Source organism: Thalassophryne amazonica, chromosome 12, assembly GCF_902500255.1.
Source record: "Thalassophryne amazonica chromosome 12, fThaAma1.1, whole genome shotgun sequence".
Taxonomy (NCBI): domain Eukaryota; kingdom Metazoa; phylum Chordata; class Actinopteri; order Batrachoidiformes; family Batrachoididae; genus Thalassophryne; species Thalassophryne amazonica.
In genome coordinates this window covers 102,841,653-102,864,946 of record NC_047114.1, presented here as the reverse complement: position 1 = coordinate 102,864,946, position 23,294 = coordinate 102,841,653, and the positions used below count along the sequence as shown (strand labels likewise).

The 23,294-nt window shown below is 41.2% G+C and overlaps 1 protein-coding gene across 3 annotated transcripts in view; it reads right to left on the bottom strand.

Moving 5' to 3' along the window:
* Nucleotides 1-20,850, bottom strand: part of riok1 (RIO kinase 1 (yeast)) — a 90,074-nt gene extending 69,224 nt beyond the window's left edge. For all 3 annotated transcript variants that reach the window (XM_034183462.1, XM_034183464.1, XM_034183465.1), the window contains exon 1: nucleotides 20,698-20,850. In XM_034183462.1, the coding sequence (XP_034039353.1) occupies nucleotides 20,698-20,771 (74 nt within the window). In that variant the 5' untranslated portion in view covers nucleotides 20,772-20,850. The remainder of the gene's footprint in view (nucleotides 1-20,697) is intronic.
* Nucleotides 20,851-23,294: the final 2,444 nt, after the last annotated feature.

The following is a 23,294-nucleotide window of genomic DNA, read 5'->3' as shown; positions in this document are numbered from 1 at the left end:
AGACTGTACAACTCCTCACTCAGGGGGAGGAGGAGGAACAGGAAGACAGAGGACGGGAAGGAGAGGAACAGTAGAAACCAGTAAACCAGGATTGATCAGTATGTCCAGTATTTGTGTATTTATATTTATATTTGCAAATTGTTTTTTTTAGGCTGAATCTCAATTCTACCCCTTGGCCCCTCCCCTTCCCTTTCCCCTCCGTTTTGCGCGGGCACGAGAGACAGAGAGGTGTCTCAATTCTCTTTTTGGAGCGAGGCGGAGGGGTAGGCGGGGGGCTACAAACCCCTTCAAAGGGAGTGAATCTGGATGCACACTCTGTTTAGAGGGGTAGGAGGAGCTTACTGCTGTCTCCACAGAAACAAACATGGCGCCCAGAGTCGCACAAATGAAGCGGCTTTCGTTACAAATTAGGCTGTTTAGAAAGTTATAACTTGCCAAAAAACATTACAGGCAGTTGTCTATGACAGTAACATGTTTGCTGCTGGATGCATGTTGCGTATATTGTCATTCTGAAGAATATCGTAACTTCACTCGTGCACTGAGGTGTTATAATGCACATACACACGAACGCTACGATAAGACACTTTTATATCTCAAAGGGCTGAAATGATTAATCAAGTAATTCAAATCATTTGATTACAATAAATGTTTGAGGCAAATTCTGTAACACTCCCACAAAAAAACGAGAAAACGACTGTAGAGCATGCCCATAACTAATGTAAGCGCTAATCAGTGTTGCCAGATGTACGATAATTATCGTATTTGTACGATAGTTTTGCCCTCTGTACGATGTACGATCAATAATGGGAAAAAATCCAAAATGTACGATAATTTCAGTTGGTTGCCCAAACACACATCTCTCTCTGACACCCAAGAATCATTTTGCAGGCGTTGCACTCAGGCGGCATCAAAGACACACCACACACAGGGCTGCTGCTGGCTTTGGTCGGCCTGGGGACAAAGTCATTTGAAAGCCCGCCCCCTCTCCCTACAAAGTAATGACTTCCTAATTCTCGGCCCTGCCCCTCCCTCCCTGGGCCTGAGACAACTGACCTGTAATGTGGACTGTTTTGGCTGCACATGCGCACATATGTAGCTTAGCCCACCCCCATCACCATCACTACACACGTTTGTGTCCCTTCACAGAAAAAAAATCTTTCTAGTCTGGTAGTGCATTTGCATTCTTTTTGTGCCATAGTTTCCTCATTACTATAGGGATATTGTGAATTACTGTTTAAAAATGTGACATAAAATTCTTTGGAAATATAAAAAAAAAAACGCTAAAATAGCTACGTTGTATGTGTTTTATTTGTGTACGATAATTTCTACCAAAATATGATAATTTTGAGGTTTTTGTACGATAGTTGCATATTTCCTATCTGGCAACACTGGTGCTAATCAATGTAGCAGGTGATGCTACAAGTTTACAAAGCCACATGCTGAGTAAAATAAAGCCTTTTAAGAGAAAGACTCTGTGCTGATTGTCTGAAACGGACTTATTATGCATTTAAAGTGAAGCAGTGTGTTTATATATATATATATATATATATATATAAAAACGTGGTTTGCTCCACTGGCTGCTCTCCACCTCCGCAGATGAAGTAAAAGGAAGCACAGTTTAAATTAATCATGTTTAACTACATATTCAAAAAAATGCCTATATTCAGATTTGATAAGAGTTTTTTTTTTATCAGCAGCCTGTAGAGTTAATTTATCAGTGCAGCTGTTGTGGAAATGTTGCACTCCACAGCCGTTTTTTCAAAGTCTTTGTTATTCACCAAGTATCCACAGAAAACAAGGAATTTGACTTTGGTTTGAGATGCTCTGTACGGCATGTAGAAATATACACTAAACACTGAATAAATCACAGTAATAAAAAGTGCAAATGAAATGTGCAATAAGAAGAAGAAGAAGAAAAAAAAAAAAAAGAATGTCCTGTCCGCAGACTGAACATTTCACAGAGCGCCTGGGCTTATGGTCTGACAAAGCTCCAAAACTCTTAATAATGTGAAACAATAAATAATTAGCTGGGAAAACAGAGAGAGAGAACATCCTAAACTTAAAAATCTGCATGATGGCACAGCGACATTGAGCTCTGCCACTACTGATATCGTTTAAAAATACAAAAGTACTTTTTTATCCAATTACTCGATTAATCGATAAAATAATTGATAGAATACTCGATTGCAAAAATACTCGATAGCTGCAGCCCTATATCTCACAATGGAGGAAATCATGATAAAGGATAAACACGTTAATCTGTATGTTCATAAATCTTTGGATAATAGCGCCCCCTGCTGTTGGATTTCAAGGTCTGTAACGTGTGTGTATTTAGTTAACAAACAGGGAGCTCTGAACACACTCGACTCCTAATAAGAAAATGAGGCAGAACATGATAAGTTTCATCAGTGGGAGTAAGTTGGAAAATATCTACACACACATGTACATGTGTAACACATAACCTGATGTCCTGACAGACCGATATTATCTGTCAGGACATTTCTAAAGGAAATAGGGCTGGACGCAAAAAAAAAATGGGAGAATTTGAAAAAGAAATATCAGGTGAACAGAACTAGATGCAGCCCAAAATTTACATACAGGTGCTGGTCATATAATTAGAATATAGGGTTCTAGCTAGCGCAAACTTGCGTTACGGCCCGTTACTCTATAATTTTGGACCGTTACGCTTATTTTCAATACAGCATCTGTAATCAACCGTTTCTGCAGCGTGAATCGAAGCAATGCTTCGATTCAATGGCTCGTGGCTCTTTGATTTGCTGCTCTTCAGAAGCGGTAAGTCCGCTTCTGAACCCCTCTGAAAGCCATTAAAATATCATGAGTCATTTTTGTGTGGATTAAAGTCACTAACTGGGTCTCTGGTTGCAGTCGAGAAACGAGATTCGAACGCTGCGCAGCTCTCTGACTCTGTCTCTCTGAATTAATAACTTGAAAATGAATCGCCGCTTTAAATAAAATGACACCTCTTACAAACGTTGCAATACAGACAATAAGCTACAATCGACTAAAACGTTTTTCCTCCCAAAATGAGACGACCTGCATTCTTTATGAACCTGACCTGCAGCTCATAGTATGGAAAGACATTCATGCCAATAATAATGTCTGAAAGAAAATGCTTTTGACAAAAACTAACAGATTTTATTTCTGTTTATGTCCAGAGATCAAGGATCCACCATGTAGAGTTTATTATGTCCAGAGTTTAAGGATCCAGTAACCAATTTCATATTTATTTACTTTAAGACTCAATAAAATGTTGTTCAATTTCAATTTAATCAGCTTATAAAGCACCAAATTACAACAAAAGCCGTCTCAAGGTGCCTCACACAGAACAGTTCAACATAAAAAAATTAAATAAATAAATAAATAAAATTCAAATACCTAATTAAAAACAGAAGTAGAATAAAACATAACAAAATCAAAACTACTCATAAGAAAGAAATTAAAATAGGTCTCCGGACTCCGACTGCCTCACTGAGGGCCATGTACTGGTAACCCAGAATGAGATTGTCCACTCAACAAACTTCCACAGCCTTTTCCCCTTTGGGTGCCCCTAGAATGGCCCATTTTTAGCTTGAATTTTCAAAAGCTTCCCCCTTCTGCACCCCCCTCCCCCCTTGGTCGCTTTGCTCCCTCAACATTACCACTATGCTAAAATTTTATCCTAGCTAGTACCATGGAATATCATGACAAAGTTGATTTATTTCAGTAATTCCATTCAAAAAGTGAAACTTGTATAATGTATACATTCATTACACACAGACTGATATATTTCAAGTGTTTATTTATTTTAATTTTGATGATTATAACTGACAACTAATGAAAACCCCAAATTCAGTATCTGAGAAAATCAGAATATTGTGAAAATAAAACCCACTCAAAACTGTGGGGGAGATTGACAGAGAGCGGACTGCAGCTGGACTCAGTGCTTCAAGAACCACCACACACAGACGTGTGCAAGCCACAGGCTTCAGCTCTCACACTCCCTGTGTCAAGCCACTCTTGAACAAGAGACAGCGTCAGAAGCATCTTGTCAGGACTAAAGACAAAAAGGACTCTGGACTGCTGCTGAGTGCTCCAAAGTTATGCTCTCTGATCAAAGTAAATTTTGCATTTCCTTTGGAAGCCAAGGTCCCAGAGTGTGGAGGAAGAGAGGAGAGGCACACGTCTGCGCGTGGTCTGTAATATTGCACATCGGAGTGATTCTTCCCCCTGTTAAGATTGAAAAGCGGCACTAACATGGACCACACGTTTTTGATTACCTATATATCTGTAAATATCTAACACACACCGTACACTTTTAAAAAGTAACGCTGCATTAAAGTCAGTATCAATGCAAAATGGAGTGATTCTCTAAACAGCTGAAATTATGTTCATTGTGTAATCATGTTGAGCAGCTGCAGTAACGTAGGTCAGCTCAAACTAGTGCCAAGAAAAGACATATCGACACTGAATACATACCACAAAATTCTCCCACATGATTGCAATGCGTCAAAGAAATCTGCGCCTCCTTCTGTTTCTTTGCGTTGACGAGGCGAGAAAATAAAAAGAGCACACAGGCTACTGCAACAAGTTGTGCTTCGGTTGCCATGTTAACAAACAGCGAAGACGGCACTTTAAGCAAAGCAACATGATGACATCAAACTCATGAGACAGGCAGAGTTTGTTTTTTTTTCACCTAAGGTGGAGGGGTGTCTCAATTCATAGGCCCAGAGGCATACCCCTCAGCCCTTGTTTTAAAGGGGCAGGGCCAAGGGGAACAAAAGAGAATTGAGATTGGGCCTTACTTTCACTTTTGATGTTCTGTGTGCTTCTTACCCTGTGTGCTGCTATACAATGCTACTGCAGCACAGTCTCATTTGAGGGTTAAACTATGATGCAACAATCCTCCAGCCAGGGACGGCCCTCATCTGTCCCCATCAAAAACATGGCACTTTCTCTGAGGTTTTGGGCAAATTACACAGCAAACAAAGTGAAAATGCAAAGAAAAAGTGACGATGCGGTGAAAAGTGGACATGTGTTGCAGTTTGTTTATGACCCGGAGCTCAAACGTGTCGAGGCAGTTTAGCTCGATATCACGCAGGGGTTCAAATGAAACTGCTGCCCAAGTGATGAGGTTGGGTACACATCACTTCGGGGAAAGTGGCCAATCCGAAGGCAAGAATTTGTACTTCCACGACGCAGATTTATAAAAATAAAATAAAACACACATGCAACAAAGAAATGTCAAACATGTCTCCTCCCCACCAGGTGTCAAAAGCCACCTTAAATAAGTTTTTAACTTACATTTAAAAAGTGCTCGGTGAGGAATAGTGCACAAGTCAAGAGGTAGCTTGTTCCACAGTCTGGGGCCAGCTACCGCAAAAGCACGGTCACCCCAGAGTTTGGAGTGTGACCTCAGAACATCGAAATAAAGCTAGCCAGACACCTGTGAAGTCCTACTTTAAATGCACAGTTACAATTTCAGCTTTAAAAAGCAAACATTACAATGTTATAATCAATTCTAAAACCAACTGGAAGCCAGTGGAGTGAGTACAGGGCAGGTGTTATGTGCTCATGTTTGTTAAAAGACGAGGAGCAGCATTCTGCACCAACTGGATTGGACTGGACCAGTTAATGCTCAAATAAAGTACATTACAATAATCAAGTCTAGAGCTAATGAAAGCTGGAACAGCCACCTGAAGATCACGTCTACTGAGGAAGGACTTTAGACACAAGACAAAGCTGGAAAAAACAGAGTTTGTCTGTTAATCAAACCTCAAACAGTTGGGTCATTCCATGTCAATTCAATGAATATTTGAGGGGTCTCACGCACTTTGTCTCAGATTTTCTTCAAATTTTAATCAACTATTCCCAGACTATTCAGAACAATAAATCTGAAGTTTGAGGCCTGTAGGCCAAGTAGTTTCTGAGATATGGCCAATTTAGTCTGCATGGGGTCTGCTGCTTTTTAGGCAAAAATTATGGCCGTCATTTCTGGAGCCATGTTCAAGGTAATATCTCAGCAAATAATGGACTTAGAGGCCTGAAATTTTCTGTGGCAGTTGTCATGGACACCCAGACTTGGACTATAGTCAAACTACAGACACTGACACTAAACTGTGAAGTTTATGTATGCTCAAACTATGGAAAATATTACACTGACTATTGCAAGCATCCATGTTTGAGACACTGAAGCATACCATTACACTCAAAGAAGCCTTTCCATTTCTTGGCTCCTTAATGCAGCTATACTGGCTATGAAATATGTAAATTTGGCATATCTGTGGTCAACAGTTATTGTGGGAGAAACCACTAAAAGCTAAAAAAACATTTTGTGGTCGAATTTTATTAGAAGAAAAGCTCATGTGGGCAGTAAATAAAACTCTTCAAACTGATTCCATTTTGAAGGTATTGATATCAATCAATCAATCAATTTTATTTATATAGCGCCAAATCACAACAAACAGTTGCCCCAAGGCGCTTTATATTGTAAGGCAAGGCCATACAATAATTACGTAAAAACCCCAACGGTCAAAACGACCCCCTGTGAGCAAGCACTTGTCTACAGTGGGAAGGAAAAACTCCCTTTTAACAGGAAGAAACCTCCAGCAGAACCAGGCTCAGGGAGGGGAAGTCTTCTGCTGGGACTGGTTGGGACTGAGGGAGAGAACCAGGAAAAAGACATGCTGTGGAGGGGAGCAGAGATCAATCACTAATGATTAAATGCAGAGTGGTGCATACAGAGCAAAAAGAGAAAGAAACACTCAGTGCATCATGGGAACCCCCCAGCAGTCTACGTCTACAGCAGCATAACTAAGGGATGGTTCAGGGTCACCTGATCCAGCCCTAACTATAAGCTTTAGCAAAAAGGAAAGTTTTAAGCCTAATCTTAAAAGTAGAGAGGGTGTCTGTCTCCCTGATCTGAATTGGGAGCTGGTTCCACAGGAGAGGAGCCTGAAAGCTGAAGGCTCTGCCTCCCATTCTACTCTTACAAACCCTAGGAACTGTTTGTTGCATCAGGCTTGCCTCTACTGGTGGTTGGCTCTCACTGCGGTATTGTATCACTTCCTGTTCCGGAGCACAGCGGTGTTTTTCTGTATCTGTTAGCTGTTTAATCTGCGCAGTTAGATTGATCTAGTTATCTAGATTACGATTTGTTTCCCAGTGTAATCTTTACGTGCCTTAACTAAAGCACTCCTTCTGCTGAATCACCTCTAAATTATTTACACATTATTCACTTTGCGTGTTTTTAGGAATCCGCTAGCTTAGCGTAGCTACTAGCTCTTAGCCGATTTAGCATGGCGGCTTCTCCTGTCTCTCCCGCACGTTTCTGCTCTGGGTGTGAAATGTTTAGTTATTCCTCGGCCTCCTTTAGCAGTAACGGTACTTGTAATAAGTGTAGCTTATTCGTAGCTTTGGAGGCCAGGCTGGGCGAATTGGAGACTCGGCTCCGCACCGTGGAAAATTCTACAGCTAGCCAGGCCCCTGTAGTCGGTGCGGACCAAGGTAGCTTAGCCGCCGTTAGTTACCCCCTGGCAGATCCCGAGCAGCCGGGAAAGCAGGCTGACTGGGTGACTGTGAGGAGGAAGCGTAGCCCTAAACAGAAGCCCCGTGTACACCGTCAACCCGTTCACATTTCTAACCGTTTTTCCCCACTCGACGATACACTCGCCGAGGATCAAACTCTGATTATTGGCGACTCTGTTTTGCGAAATGTGAAGTTAGCGACACCAGCAACCATAGTCAATTGTCTTCCGGGGGCCAGAGCAGGCGACACTGAAGGAAATTTGAAACTGCTGGCTAAGGCTAAGCGTAAATTTGGTAAGATTGTAATTCACGTCGGCAGTAATGACACCCGGTTACGCCAATCGGAGGTCACTAAAATTAACATTAAATCGGTGTGTAACTTTGCAAAAACAATGTCGGACTCTGTAGTTTTCTCTGGGCCCCTCCCCAATCAGACCGGGAGTGACATGTTTAGCCGCATGTTCTCCTTGAATTGCTGGCTGTCTGAGTGGTGTCCAAAAAATGAGGTGGGCTTCATAGATAATTGGCAAAGCTTCTGGGGAAAACCTGGTCTTGTTAGGAGAGACGGCATCCATCCCACTTTGGATGGAGCAGCTCTCATTTCTAGAAATCTGGCCAATTTTCTTAAATCCTCCAAACCGTGACTATCCAGGGTTGGGACCAGGAAGCAGAGTTGTAGTCTTACACACCTCTCTGCAGCTTCTCTCCCCCTGCCATCCCCTCATTGCCCCATCCCCGTAGAGACGGTGCCTGCTCCCAGACTACCAATAACCAGCAAAAATCTATTTAAGCATAAAAATTCAAAAAGAAAAATAATATAGCACCTTCAACTGCACCACAGACTAAAACAGTTAAATGTGGTCTATTAAACATTAGGTCTCTCTCTTCTAAGTCCCTGTTAGTAAATGATATAATAATTGATCAACATATTGATTTATTCTGCCTTACAGAAACCTGGTTACAGCAGGATGAATATGTTAGTTTAAATGAGTCAACACCCCGAGTCACACTAACTGTCAGAATGCTCGTAGCACGGGCCGAGGGGGAGGATTAGCAGCAATCTTCCATTCCAGCTTATTAATTAATCAAAAACCCAGACAGAGCTTTAATTCATTTGAAAGCTTGACTCTTAGTCTTGTCCATCCAAATTGGAAGTCCCAAAAACCAGTTTTATTTGTTATTATCTATCGTCCACCTGGTCGTTACTGTGAGTTTCTCTGTGAATTTTCAGAACTTTTGTCTGACTTAGTGCTTAGCTCAGATAAGATAATTATAGTGGGCGATTTTAACATCCACACAGATGCTGAGAATGACAGCCTCAACACTGCATTTAATCTATTATTAGACTCTATTGGCTTTGCTCAAAAAGTAAATGAGTCCACCCACCACTTTAATCATATCTTAGATCTTGTTCTGACTTATGGTATGGAAATAGAAGACTTAACAGTATTCCCTGAAAACTCCCTTCTGTCTGATCATTTCTTAATAACATTTACATTTACTCTGATGGACTACCCAGCAGTAGGGAATAAGTTTCATTACACTAGAAGTCTTTCAGAAAGCGCTGTAACTAGGTTTAAGGATATGATTCCTTCTTTATGTTCTCTAATGCCATATACCAACACAGTGCAGAGTAGCTACCTAAACTCTGTAAGTGAGATAGAGTATCTCGTCAATAGTTTTACATCCTCACTGAAGACAACTTTGGATGCTGTAGCTCCTCTAAAAAAAGAGAGCTTTAAATCAGAAGTGCCTGACTCCGTGGTACAACTCACAAACTCGTAGCTTAAAGCAGATAACCCGTAAGTTATCTTTGGCTGCTTTCAGTGATGCCGGTATTTGGTTAGACTCTTTCTCTCCGATTGTTCTGTCTGAGTTATTTTCATTAGTTACTTCATCCAAACCATCAACATGTTTATTAGACCCCATTCCTACCAGGCTGCTCAAGGAAGCCCTACCATTATTTAATGCTTCGATCTTAAATATGATCAATCTATCTTTGTTAGTTGGTTATGTACCACAGGCTTTTAAGGTGGCAGTAATTAAACCATTACTTAAAAAGCCATCACTTGACCCAGGTATCTTAGCTAATTATAGGCCAATCTCCAACCTTCTTTTTCTCTCAAAAATTCTTGAAAGGGTAGTTGTAAAACAGCTAACTGATCATCTGCAGAGGAATGGTCTATTTGAAGAGTTTCAGTCAGGTTTTAGAATTCATCATAGTACAGGAACAGCATTAGTGAAGGTTACAAATGATCTTCTTATGGCCTCGGACAGTGGACTCATCTCTGTGCTTGTTCTGTTAGACCTCAGTGCTGCTTTTGATACTGTTGACCATAAAATTTTATTACAGAGATTAGAGCATGTCATAGGTATTAAAGGCACTGTGCTGCAGTGTTTTGAATCATACGAGTATTTATCTAATAGATTACAATTTGTTCATGTAAATGGGGAATCTTCTTCACAGACTAAGGTTAATTATGGAGTTCCACAAGGTTCTGTGCTAGGACCAATTTTATTCACTTTATACATGCTTCCCTTAGGCAGTATTATTAGACGGTATTGCTTAAATTTTCATTGTTACGCAGATGATACCCAGCTTTATCTATCCATGAAGCCAGAGGACACACACCAATTAGCTAAACTGCAGGATTGTCTTACAGACATAAAGACATGGATGACCTCTAATTTCCTGCTTTTAAACTCAGATAAAACTGAAGTTATTGTACTTGGCCCCACAAATCTTAGAAACATGGTGTCTAACCAGATCCTTACTGTGGATGGCATTACCCTGACCTCTAGTAATACTGTGAGAAATCTTGGAGTCATTTTTGATCAGGATATGTCATTCAAAGCGCATATTAAACAAATATGTAGGACTGCTTTTTTGCATTTACGCAATATCTCTAAAATCAGAAAGGTCTTGTCTCAGAGTGATGCTGAAAAACTAATTCATGCATTTATTTCCTCTAGGCTGGACTATTGTAATTCATTATTATCAGGTTGTCCTAAAAGTTCCCTAAAAAGCCTTCAGTTAATTCAAAATGCTGCAGCTAGAGTACTGACGGGGACTAGAAGAAGAGAGCATATCTCACCCATATTGGCCTCTCTTCATTGGCTTCCTGTTCATTCTAGAATAGAATTTGAAATTCTTCTTCTTACTTATAAGGTTTTGAATAATCAGGTCCCATCTTATCTTAGGGACCTCGTAGTACCATATCACCCCAATAGAGCGCTTCGCTCTCAGACTGCAGGCTTACTTGTAGTTCCTAGGGTTTGTAAGAGTAGAATGGGAGGCAGAGCCTTCAGCTTTCAGGCTCCTCTCCTGTGGAACCAGCTCCCAATTCAGATCAGGGAGACAGACACCCTCTCTACTTTTAAGATTAGGCTTAAAACTTTCCTTTTTGCTAAAGCTTATAGTTAGGGCTGGATCAGGTGACCCTGAACCATCCCTTAGTTATGCTGCTATAGACGTAGACTGCTGGGGGGTTCCCATGATGCACTGTTTCTTTCTCTTTTTGCTCTGTATGCACCACTCTGCATTTAATCATTAGTGATCGATCTCTGCTCCCCTCCACAGCATGTCTTTTTCCTGGTTCTCTCCCTCAGCCCCAACCAGTCCCAGCAGAAGACTGCCCCTCCCTGAGCCTGGTTCTGCTGGAGGTTTCTTCCTGTTAAAAGGGAGTTTTTCCTTCCCACTGTAGCCAAGTGCTTGCTCACAGGGGGTCGTTTTGACCGTTGGGGTTTTACATAATTATTGTATGGCCTTGCCTTACAATATAAAGCGCCTTGGGGCAACTGTTTGTTGTGATTTGGCGCTATATAAAAAAATTGATTGAATTGAATTGAACTGAACTACAAGTAAGCCTGCAGTCTGAGAGCGAAGCGCTCTATTGGGGTGATATGGTACTATGAGGTCCCTAAGATAAGATGGGACCTGATTATTCAAAACCTTATAAGTAAGAAGAAGAATTTTAAATTCTATTCTAGAATTAACAGGAAGCCAATGAAGAGAGGCAAATATGGGTGAGATATGCTCTCTCCTTCTAGTCCCCGTCAGTACTCTAGCTGCAGCATTTTGAATTAACTGAAGGCTTTTTAGGGAACTTTTAGGACAACCTGATAATAATGAATTACAATAGTCCAGCCTAGAGGAAATAAATGCATGAATGTCATTCTCAGCATCTGTGTGGATGTTAAAATCGCCCACTATAATTATCTTATCTGAGCTAAGCACTAAGTCAGACAAAAGGTCTGAAAATTCACAGAGAAACTCACAGTAACGACCAGGTGGACGATAGATAATAACAAATAAAACTGGTTTTTGGGACTTCCAATTTGGATGGACAAGACTAAGAGACAAGCTTTCAAATGAATTAAAGCTCTGTCTGGGTTTTTGATTAATTAATAAGCTGGAATGGAAGATTGCTGCTAATCCTCCGCCCCGGCCCGTGCTACGAGCATTCTGACAGTTAGTGTGACTCGGGGGTGTTGACTCATTTAAACTAACATATTCATCCTGCTGTAACCAGGTTTCTGTAAGGCAGAATAAATCAATATGTTGATCAATTATTATATCATTTACTAACAGGGACTTAGAAGAGAGAGACCTAATATCTACTTTATGTGTTATAAATATGGCCTTCTTTATGAAACTCCTTCCTGGTTAATTTAAGCATCCAATTATGGCTAATTTGTGCACTCGTAAATGTATTTCTACCACTGAAATGACAATTTCATTTTAATTGTGCACACACTGCATTCATATGATTCATGGCACACCCCAGAACGCTTGCACATAGATCTGCCAGGGGGATTCCCCAAGGTTTCCACAGTTACTAGGCTATTATATCCCTTAATCCCTCGCCAAAAGAGTTTTTGTACGTCTATGCAAGTCACACATGTAGCAATTTTCATCTCCCTACCCCCAAAAAACCTCTATGGGGAGGGGTTTTTGAAAGTTGCATGGGGGCGCTATAGAGGCATTTTCCCCACCCATGGGCGACGCCCCTATGACCTGTAAGTGGTTGTCATTCTTGACCTATATATCAATTTTCATGATGACATGACAAAATTAAAGCCATAAAAAGGATGAATGTAATTTCATGGTGAAGGGTCGATATTCGGCACGCTGCCACACAGATGCCATTACTTGTAGCTTCACAGCGATCATCATATACGTTCATCAACTTGTTCTGCATGTTTTAGAAGTGGAATGAAGCTGATGGGGTTAACTAGGTGACATCAGGACCTGTTAAAGTATAAATAGGACATTCCCTGTTACCACTGGAGGGCGCTATGAGTTAGGTGGGAAGTTAATATATGGGGATGTTCAGGGTGGAGCCCTCATCATGTCCAGCAGGTTTGAAGGATATACAATGAAGTATGTGGGCGTGACAGCCGTTCAAAGTGAAACTCACTGCACTCACTGCAGTTTATTGTCTGGAATAGTCCCAGATTGTATTTCACAGCTTCTAGAATTCAAACATTTTGGTGTTGGGGGGTAATTTTGGGTTTCAGCTTTTTTTGTTTTTCACCACTTTCATCCCTGAATATGAGTTGTGATTCACTTTTGTGCAGATTAAAGTTACTAACTGGGACTCCTGTCTCGTTGCGAGAAAGAAATGAGAGTCATCCTCCGTTCTGTTCACACAGCTCCAAACACTGTGCGGCTCTCTGCTGAGTCAAGTTAGAACGATAGAGTCCAGTCGGAATTAATAACTTCAAAGAGAAACACCGTTTTGTTTATTTACTGTTATTATTTATGTCCAGAGATCAAGGATACAGTGACCAATTTCACATTTATTTACTTTAAGACTCAAGGAAATACATAGAAAACCTGTAAAGCCTACTTTTAGTACAAAATTCACAAGAGGTATCGATAAGGGAATCGATAAGGAATCGGATCGATAAGCAGAATCGATAATGGCATCGATATCAATAAAATCTTATCAATACCCATCACCCATATTGGCCTCTCTTCATTGGCTTCCTGTTAATTCTAGAATAGAATTTAAAATTCTTCTTCTTACTTATAAGGTTTTGAATAATCAGGTCCCATCTTATCTTAGGGACCTCATAGTACCATATCACCCCAATAGAGCGCTTCGCTCTCAGACTGCAGGCTTACTTGTAGTTCCTAGGGTTTGTAAGAGTAGAATGGGAGGCAGAGCCTTCAGCTTTCAGGCTCCTCTCCTGTGGAACCAGCTCCCAATTCAGATCAGGGAGACAGACACCCTCTCTACTTTTAAGATTAGGCTTAAAACTTTCCTTTTTGCTAAAGCTTATAGTTAGGGCTGGATCAGGTGACCCTGAACCATCCCTTAGTTATGCTGCTATAGACTTAGACTGCTGGGGGGTTCCCATGATGCACTGTTTCTTTCTCTTTTTGCTCTGTATGCACCACTCTGCATTTAATCATTAGTGATCGATCTCTGCTCCCCTCCACAGCATGTCTTTTTCCTGGTTCTCTCCCTCAGCCCCAACCAGTCCCAGCAGAAGACTGCCCCTCCCTTAGCCTGGTTCTGCTGGAGGTTTCTTCCTGTTAAAAGGGAGTTTTTCCTTCCCACTGTCGCCAAGTGCTTGCTCACAGGGGGTCGTTTTGACCGTTGGGGTTTTACATAATTATTGTATGGCCTTGCCTTACAATATAAAGCGCCTTGGGGCAACTGTTTGTTGTGATTTGGCGCTATATAAAAAAATTGATTGATTGATTGATTGATAGTCTTGAATGAAATCATATCATAAACTTTTAATATCTTTGATTTAATGAACAATGGATTAGTATGATCCCGATACTCTGCATTGTGAATTATTCTTAATGCTCTTTGTTGAAGGATGAATAATGGTTGCACTGTAGTTTTATAGTTATTGCCCCAGACTCAGTGGTGGGCACAGATAACCAAAAAATTAACTTCGATAACTGATAATCAGATAACTGAAAAGTTATCTTTGATAAAGCTAAAACAATAAACCACCCAAAAATGTATCGGAAGTTACAGATAACCAATAACGGGTAATTCTAGTATTGTCTCCGGTAGACTTGCAACTACTAACAAGCTGATTTTGAGTTTTAACACCACGATCACTTCTGGAAGCACTGAAAGCGACTACAGACCCAAACAAAGAGTCAGCACTTCTGTCTTTGAGCATCCTGCCGCCTGCTGGAAGCTCCTGTTTACTACATGGCTTCCAGCACAGACACAAGCTGAGAGGAGCCACAAAGCTCAACTCTCTACTCAATCACAATGCTGCCGTCAGGCCGAGGTCTTGGAAAATAAGCAATGCTGAGTTATGGTTTGGTGTATAAATAAAATGAACACTGATAGAATAACTCCATTAATGTCAATTCTGTCATTTGTACAGAGTTAAGATAAAACATAAACAATAACAAGTAAAAAAATCTGGTATAAATAGCACCAGATATTATTAAACATGGAATATATATAAACAACCACAGTTAACAGAACTAAAAAGTATACAGTAACGTGTTCCACTGTTTTGCTTGGAAGTTACTTTAAACAGCCTTCATGAGCTCATCTAACCTACTCGCATAATATGTACCCCACTGAAATCCTTCTGAAACAAGTCATACAGAATTTTCATGCAGAATTTAATTAAAATATTTCTTCTTTCCATATTTTAGTCCCAAAACAACACAGCAAAATCACACACGTGCAACAGCAGCCATGTTGTAACGGTGAACAAACTGTTTAAGATCCAGAGAATACAGCACTTTTATTCTGATGTTTTCTTCAACAACTACTAGTTTTTAGCTAGAATTAAAAACATTTCAAGCTTTCCTAACAGTTTCTACTTTAAATAATAAACAATCCGGTATATTAAAACACTAACCTTGGCTGTAAATTTGATGTTTCGTTCCATTGCTCAATCACTTTGTTTATGCCACATGTAGTTTTTCATGGCTCATTTCTGCTCATGTGCAAAGTGAATTGCAACTGAGTGCAAATATTGTAGGCTCAAGCAAAAATCATGAATATTTATATAATTTTAGTGTGTTTTTAGCGTATAATTTGCAGTGGTCACGCACGTGACAATTTGTCACGTGTGTGACAATTATTCTTTTTGCCTTAAAGGCTGATTTAATGGATCCTTCCACACAGTTTTCATTTTATACTTTAAGACTGCTCTATCGATTTATAATTTTAAGTATAAAGTTAATGAGAAACCAGACAAATGTTTGATTAAAAAATAAATTAATATCTAGTGTCACATGTGTGACATATTAGGCTTATAATGTTTAGTTTGACTCCTTAATATAAAGGAAAATGAAAAAATACAAGAAATAAAAGGCTTAAATATATAAATTGATTCTAACATATATGCTAAATTCAATTATGTATAACAAAACGACCCTTAAAATTGAAAGCAATTTCTGTTAACAACAAACATACTCAAACAACATGCCCTCTTTAATAGCCATTTCCCTCCTGAAAAATCAACATTTCATGAAATTTGGTGGCCATACTAATAAAATATAATATATAAAGCTTTAAATAAAATCAACAAATATATTATACAAGTAGTTTTGAAATTTGGCCATGCAGGCTCTATTTTGAGAGAATTGCCCTAATGTTGAATAATGCACTAATTCTGAAGTTTTGTAACAAACAGACAGATGGCATTCTGGGTAAAATGTGCCTCAGCTAACACTGATTGGTTGAGTCATTCATTATGTAAACCAACACATTAATGTGAGGTGTGTCGTGTGTTGGTGTTTACAGATAAATGTGCTTTTGTAAAATGTGCCATTTTTTTATTTGTAAAAAAAAAAAAAAAAAAAAGAGCCAAGCTGTAACTAGATAACCGTCTCATATAACGGGTGTCAAAATAAATAGAACACTGTCATGATCTACTGGTGCCAGACGTTCAGTTTACACTGTGCGAGTTTTGGCCCTTTTTCAGCTGTTTTTTTATTTGTGTGACAATTTTTTGGATCGCACCGAGTTTCAGGTTAATCACGTGTCCTGCATCGTTTAGTATACATGGAGTAACAAGCTGCATTTAACATCTCACGACCACCTCCTGATCAGCGATCGTATGGTCAGATGAAAATCAAACCTGTTTGATATTCTGGTCAGCCGTCATGAGGGTATCCCGCTGCTGAAACGCTACAAGCATCCAACCTCTCGCACTGTGCCTGTGCAAACACCGCAGACCTGTCTTGTAATTTTTTTTGTTTGTTTGTTTTTTTTTGTAACTTTGATGTCTCCCAGCGAGAGTTTTTGTAAATTAAGTTTGAAAAAAAAAAAAGCTTCTGTTTATGTTTTGCTTCTGGAAACACGAGTCCGACATGTGGTTTCTGAACATACAATGTGTGTGAGAACATAAATTGTGCGCTCTGAACTTTTACACCATGTGGTTCTGTGGTACAGTTTGAGCTGGAACCGAGTACAGTGATTGAAAATATCAGCCCAGCTTCAGTTTGAATACTGCCAACTACTGGCCAGTAGTTGGCAGTAGAGACCTTGAAAACGTAGCAAAATAAAATTCCAGATAATCTGCGTTGCTACTTTTAAGATGCGTGGAATTTAATAAACGCAAACACAATAACAACGTCTATAAAACCAGAGAATATATTCACGAGAGTTTTAGGTACTAGAGTTTAATGCTATTGTCCGTGGAGCCTGATCAGAGTGTTTCAAATGCATTTCTCATGTCGTGAACGTAATGAGATTACCCTATCCTACACATAATGCACCTGGACACAGCATGTCCACACTAAAACCTTAAGAATTTGCACATTACTTTAAAACTAAAACATATATCTGATATTTTCTCTTTATAAAACTTCAGACGTGACGTTAATTTAAATACGAGGGCTGTCCGTAAAGTATAGGTCCTTTTTATTTTTTTCTAAAACTATATGGATTTCATTCATATGTTTTTACGTCAGACATGCTTGAACCCTCGTGCGCATGCGTGAGTTTTTCCACGCCTGTCGGTGACGTCATTCGCCTGTGAGCACTCCTTGTGGGAGGAGTCGTCCAGCCCCTCATCGGAATTCCTTTGTCTGAGAAGTTGCTGAGAGACTGGCGCTGTTTGATCAAAATTTTTTCTAAACCTGTGAGACACATCGAAGTGGACATGGTTCGAAAAATTAAGCTGGTCTTCAGTGAAAATTTTAACAGCTGATGAGAGATTTTGAGGTGATTCTGTCGCTTTAAGGACTTTTCACGGTGCGAGACGTCGCGCAGCGCTCTCAGGCGGCGTTGTCAGCCTGTTTCAAGCTGAAAACCTCCACATTTCAGGCTTTATTGATCCAGGACGTCGTGAGAGAACAGAGAAGTTTCAGAAGAAGTCGGTTTCAGCATTTTATCCGGATATTCCACTGTTAAAGGAGATTTTTTTAATGAAAGACGTGCAGGCGGATTGCAGCGTCGGCTCGCAGCCGCCGCGACGCTCCGCCACAGGAAAAACACCTCTGTTGGAAGCCTTGAGGACAAGTTGGAACATCTCCAGCTGATAAACAATTTCTCATATACTCACTCCACTGAAAGCCATCAAAAGCCGCCTGGATTTTACAAATGGTTATCAACACGGAGGTGTTTTTCCTGTGCCGCCGCACCGCGCCGGCTGCATCCCGACGCGCGGACCCGTCCGCACGTCTTTCATTAAAAAAATCTCCTTTAACAGTGGAATATCCGGATAAAATGCTGAAACCGACTTCTTCTGAAACTTCTCTGTTCTCTCACGACGTCCTGGATCAATAGAGCCTGAAATGTGGAGGTTTTAAGCTTGAAACAGGCTGATGACGCTGCCTGAGAGCGCAGCGCGACGTCTCGCACTGTGAAAAGTCCTTAAAGCGACAGAATCACCTCAAAATCTCTCATCAGCTGTTAAAATTTTCACTGAAAACCAGCTTAATTTTTCAAACCATGTCCACTTCGATGTGTCTCACAGGTTTAGAAAAAATTTTGATCAAACAAAGCGCCAGTCTCTCAGCAACTTCTCAGACAAAGGAATTCCGACGAGGGGCTGGACGACTCCTCCCACAAGGAGTGCTCACAGGCAAATGACGTCACCAACAGGCATGGAAAAACTCACGCATGCGCACGAGGGTGCAAGCATGTCTGACGTAAAAACATATGAATGAAATCCATATAGTTTTTGAAAAAAATAAAAAAGGACCTATACTTTACGGACAGCCCTCGTAACTTGTCCAAAATTAGTTTGGTTAAAATTTGAACCATAAGTTAAAAATGTATGCCTCTGGATGACTTGGGTGATATTGCCCGTGTAACAGTATGGGGTTAAAAGAAATTAGGTTGGTTTTTTTTTTGGTGACCAGTTCTCCTTTGCCTGCAGACGATAGAGCGGTTTCTTCTAGAAGCAGCTCTCCTCTGTTTGCAGAGGGTAGAACTACACATCTGCTACAAAACATTTAACAGGTAGGTGCTCAACTGGTTTTAAATTTTATAAGTGTTTGTGGCTGTTCAGCATTGTTTACCACGTTAATGGTCTAAAAATGATTGGACAAAAATTTATCAGAAGATAATTAGTCCGATAATGGTGTTCAAAGTTATCTGAAAAGATAATCCGATAATGAAAACATTATCTTCGATAATTATCAGTTATCGGATTATCGGAACTGTGCCCACCACTGCCCAGACTTCAGCACAGTAAGTCAAGTACGGTGTAATTAATGCACAATATAGAGTGTGCAGTGATTTGCCACCAAGAATGTGCTTTGCCTTATTTAATACTGCAATACTTTTGGATGTTTTCTTTTGAATATGAACTTTCCAGTTAATTCTATCATCAATAATCACACCTAACAACTTATTCTCTTTGACACATGCTATATTTACCCCAAGTATATTTAACTGTATATGTACATCCTTTTTATAATTTCCAAATAACATTATTTTAGTTTTTGACAATTTAATGACAGTTTGTTAATATCAAACAAACTCTTCAACTTTATCATTTCAGTTCTTAAATCAAATAATTTTCGTAAATTTTCTCCTTGGAAAAAAAAAACAAGTTTCTGTCAGTCAGCAAACAGAACACATTCAAAACTTTACATAAATCATTGATATATAAAATAAAGAATTTTGGTCCCAACACAGAACCCTGGGGAACCCCGCAAACGATGTCCAGATACCTAGAACACTATGACCTCAGATCAGATGACACCACCCGCTGAATTAAAGCAGCATATTAAATGAATGCAGATGATTTTATTATGTTCTCGGTGGACGTAATGAGAGCGAGTGTGTGTGTGTGTGTGTGTTTGTGTGTGTGTGCGTGCGAGACAGAGTGTGAAAAAACAAACAATTCACAGTTAAACATCAAGTTTTACTTCTTGCTCTGATGACCAGCGACAATATGTGCCTGGATTATCAGTATATTGTGACTTGGGACAATATCAATATCTGTTTTGTTAACAAACTGAATCAGTGACCTGTAAAATTTGATTGACACACAACCTGAAGGCTAGAGCAAAGGGTCATGGGAAATGCGCCGGAGTGGAAACCCATCTATTCGCCAGGCCAACGCGACCCGCTGGACGCTGCGCTGTGTGCTGCTGGACGATGTGTTATATAAAATACTTATTTTGTGGCGGATTCATCATTTGCTCTCAGAGATTGGCTGATAAAACCATCTCACTCCGGAAGCACAGAGGAATTTTCTCCAGCAGCTTTTCTTGTGCACTTCATGTGGTGGAGAAAGCATCTGGGATCCTCTCAAAGGACATTATTTACAATATTTATATTGTAATGTCTTGGTAAAACAGTTGCATTTTCACTCCTTCCTATAAGCATCTGTAAAATTATGTTTATTATGGATTTAGACAGTTGTTTGACGCTGTCACTGACCGGCCGAGCGACTGTTTACGTTTTTTTACACCTCTCGACCTTTGAACCAAACTGGTCGCGCATGCGCATTCCCAGAGTGTGGTTTCATCGGCCAAAATGGCCACCAGAGGGCGTTCGGTGTAAAGTTCGGGGCAAACCATCAATCAATAAAATAGTTGGATTTACAGGCAGACAGAAAGAGCGAACCGGAGCGAACGCTAGTTTGGCCCCAAGATGGCACCAGGAGTCATGTGACCGGGGTGTTTTGGTTTCTTTTTTTGCTCTCTGGCACTCTAGTCCGATGTCGTGGTTTAAGCTCCGGAGGCTAGAATATGTCTAAAAGTTGCCTCACCTGATCGTGTCTACGTCATCGAACTGTCCCGGCACACTACCGATCAGCAGCGACATGACGTCACAATTCACCATCAAGGCCCGGACGGATCCAAAGAAGCTCGAACCGAACAGGAACTGAACAAGAACCGCGACGCATCCAACATGTGAGGAAGGAGGAGCGCGCCGTCTTCTTCTGGAGCATTTATTGGCGCTTGACAAGTGAGCTTTAAAAGGGCACTACCGCCACCAACTGGACTGGAGTGTGGAACAGGGAACTAGACCAATTACTCTGAAGAAATATCCAGATACTCTGAATGATCTGCATGAATGAAACATGAATGAATCCTTTTACCTTAAATATTTTGTTTTCACTCTGTTTATTTTAAAATAATTATGTTTTTTTATTTGTTTATTTTTAATTGTATGTAAATATGTTATATATTGCTGCTTCAATAAAGTTGCTCCAAAAACAGCAACAACAAAGAATTTAATGATACATGTTTCTGGCTGCTTCTTCCTGTGTTGACTGGAAAAGTTTCTCTCAACATGATATTTTTATTTCTCCCAACATTATACTTTTATTTCACTTGAAATGTTTTTTTCTCTTAGCATATATTTTTTTTTAGCTCTGTGTTACATTTTTGTTTTTCCCAACATTATATTTTTGATTATCTCAACATTACATTTTTGTTTTTCCCAACATAATATTGTAATTGAGCGTGAGTTGTGGCTGTAACAGCAACTCTTCCTGAGGTCTACGGCTGACTTATATGCAGCTAGGGGCGCTACATTGGTGTCAGAAGGTCGGAATTCGCCCAATGCATGAGCCGCTGCTCTAAACAGAGCGAGATGTCCTCTGGCTCGGTGCCCGACTCCAGGTAAAGAAAGACATCAACAAGTGTGCAATAGACATTCAAGAAAGCACCATGATTGCCTCAGAGTGCTGGATTTTACGGCGGCTGGACGGCACTGTTCCCCACCATCGGGACGCCATGCGGCCCGCTCTTGAACCCAGCTCGGGTCCGGATGTCAACATAGATGACGGCACCTAGGAGCTCATTGTCTCCTGCTCCACAACACCACTGTTCTCCTGCAGAGGGAGCTGGGAAGTTTACTGAGTGCAGTTCAAACTGTTAGCAGCCACGGCGGGCTGGTCCGAGAAGATTAAAGCTGTACAACTGACACTTTCACTGACAGAGGAAGCTGCAGACTGCCTCCTGCTCCTGAGCCCAGAGGAGAGAGGGGACTGCTCTATGTTGGTTGGAGCTCTGCAGAGACGCTTTGGACTTTTTAATCTGAAAGACTCCCTGCAGTGTGAGTTTTAACACCATGTCAGGCGGCCAGATGAGCCCCTGCGATCCCTGGCTCACGAGATTGAGAGCCTGGGCAGACGTGCATACGGTGGCATGCCAAGCACAAACCTGAATGAGCTAGTCCAGGGGTGGGCAATCATGTGCCATGAAGGGCCAAAACATTGCAGGTTTTCCTTACTACCAATCACCTCAGCAGGTGATTTCATTCATGATCAGGTGTTTATGCTCAGAGGAGAAGCTCATCAGCAACCCACCTGCTGAGGTGACTGGTTGCAAGGAAAACCTGCAGTGTCTCGGCCCTCGCTGCCCACCCCTGAGCTAGTCTGTGACCAGTTCATCCATGCAATGACACCTGTGGAGCTGCGCTTACACGTACAGGTCGCCCACCCTGCGACACTGGGTGAGGCGCTTGAACTGGCCCTGGAGAGGGAGATCGCCACCTGTGCCATAAAGCCGTCAACACCTACACCACACCATTACATCCACAGAGTGATGGCTTAGTGGAGTGTTTTAACCGTACGATGCAGCAGCAGCTAGCCATCCTTACTGCCACTCACCAGCGCGACTGGGACCGACACATTCCCCTGGTCTTAAATGGCCTACTCCTCTGCTGTCCAGAGCTCCACAAACTGCACCCCTGCCATGCTGATTCTAGCTAGGGAAATCCGGACCCCAACTGAGCTGATTTTTGGACTGCCACCAAACACAACATGGGACCCACCAGTACCAGAGTATGCAAGAATGCTGCAGGATCATCTCGACACAGATCACACTTTTGCCAGGGACCAGCTAGAGAAGGCTGGCATGAGACAAAAGAAGAACTATGATTTGAGGTGCAAAGGCAGAAGCTTCAGGGCTGGTGAGTTGGTTTGGGTCTACACGGCCAAATGAAAGGACGTTCTGGACAGTCACTGGGATGGACCATGTAGGGTGCTAGAACAAGCTGGGGAGGTGGCTTATAGTGTCCAAGTGCCCCCTAAGGGCAGGAAAGTAGCCCTCCACCGGGATAGATTGGCACCCTATTGAAGAGCCTATCAAACGAAGGGAGCTGTCCCTTCATTTGAACAAAGTTGTACCCCACTCCATAGCCCAGATCATTCAGCAGAGCCAGATTCCCCAGTCTCATTTCCAGTGACATCCATTCAGCCTCTGTTGCCATCTGGGAATGAGTGTGTGCCAGCTCCACGCAGGCCAGAGAGATGGAGACCCCCACGGTTTGAGGAGTATTTGTTGACCCCTCGAGGGCAAGGAGCTTCATAAAGGGGGAGGGGGGAGCAGTGTAATGATCATAGAGTTGATGTTC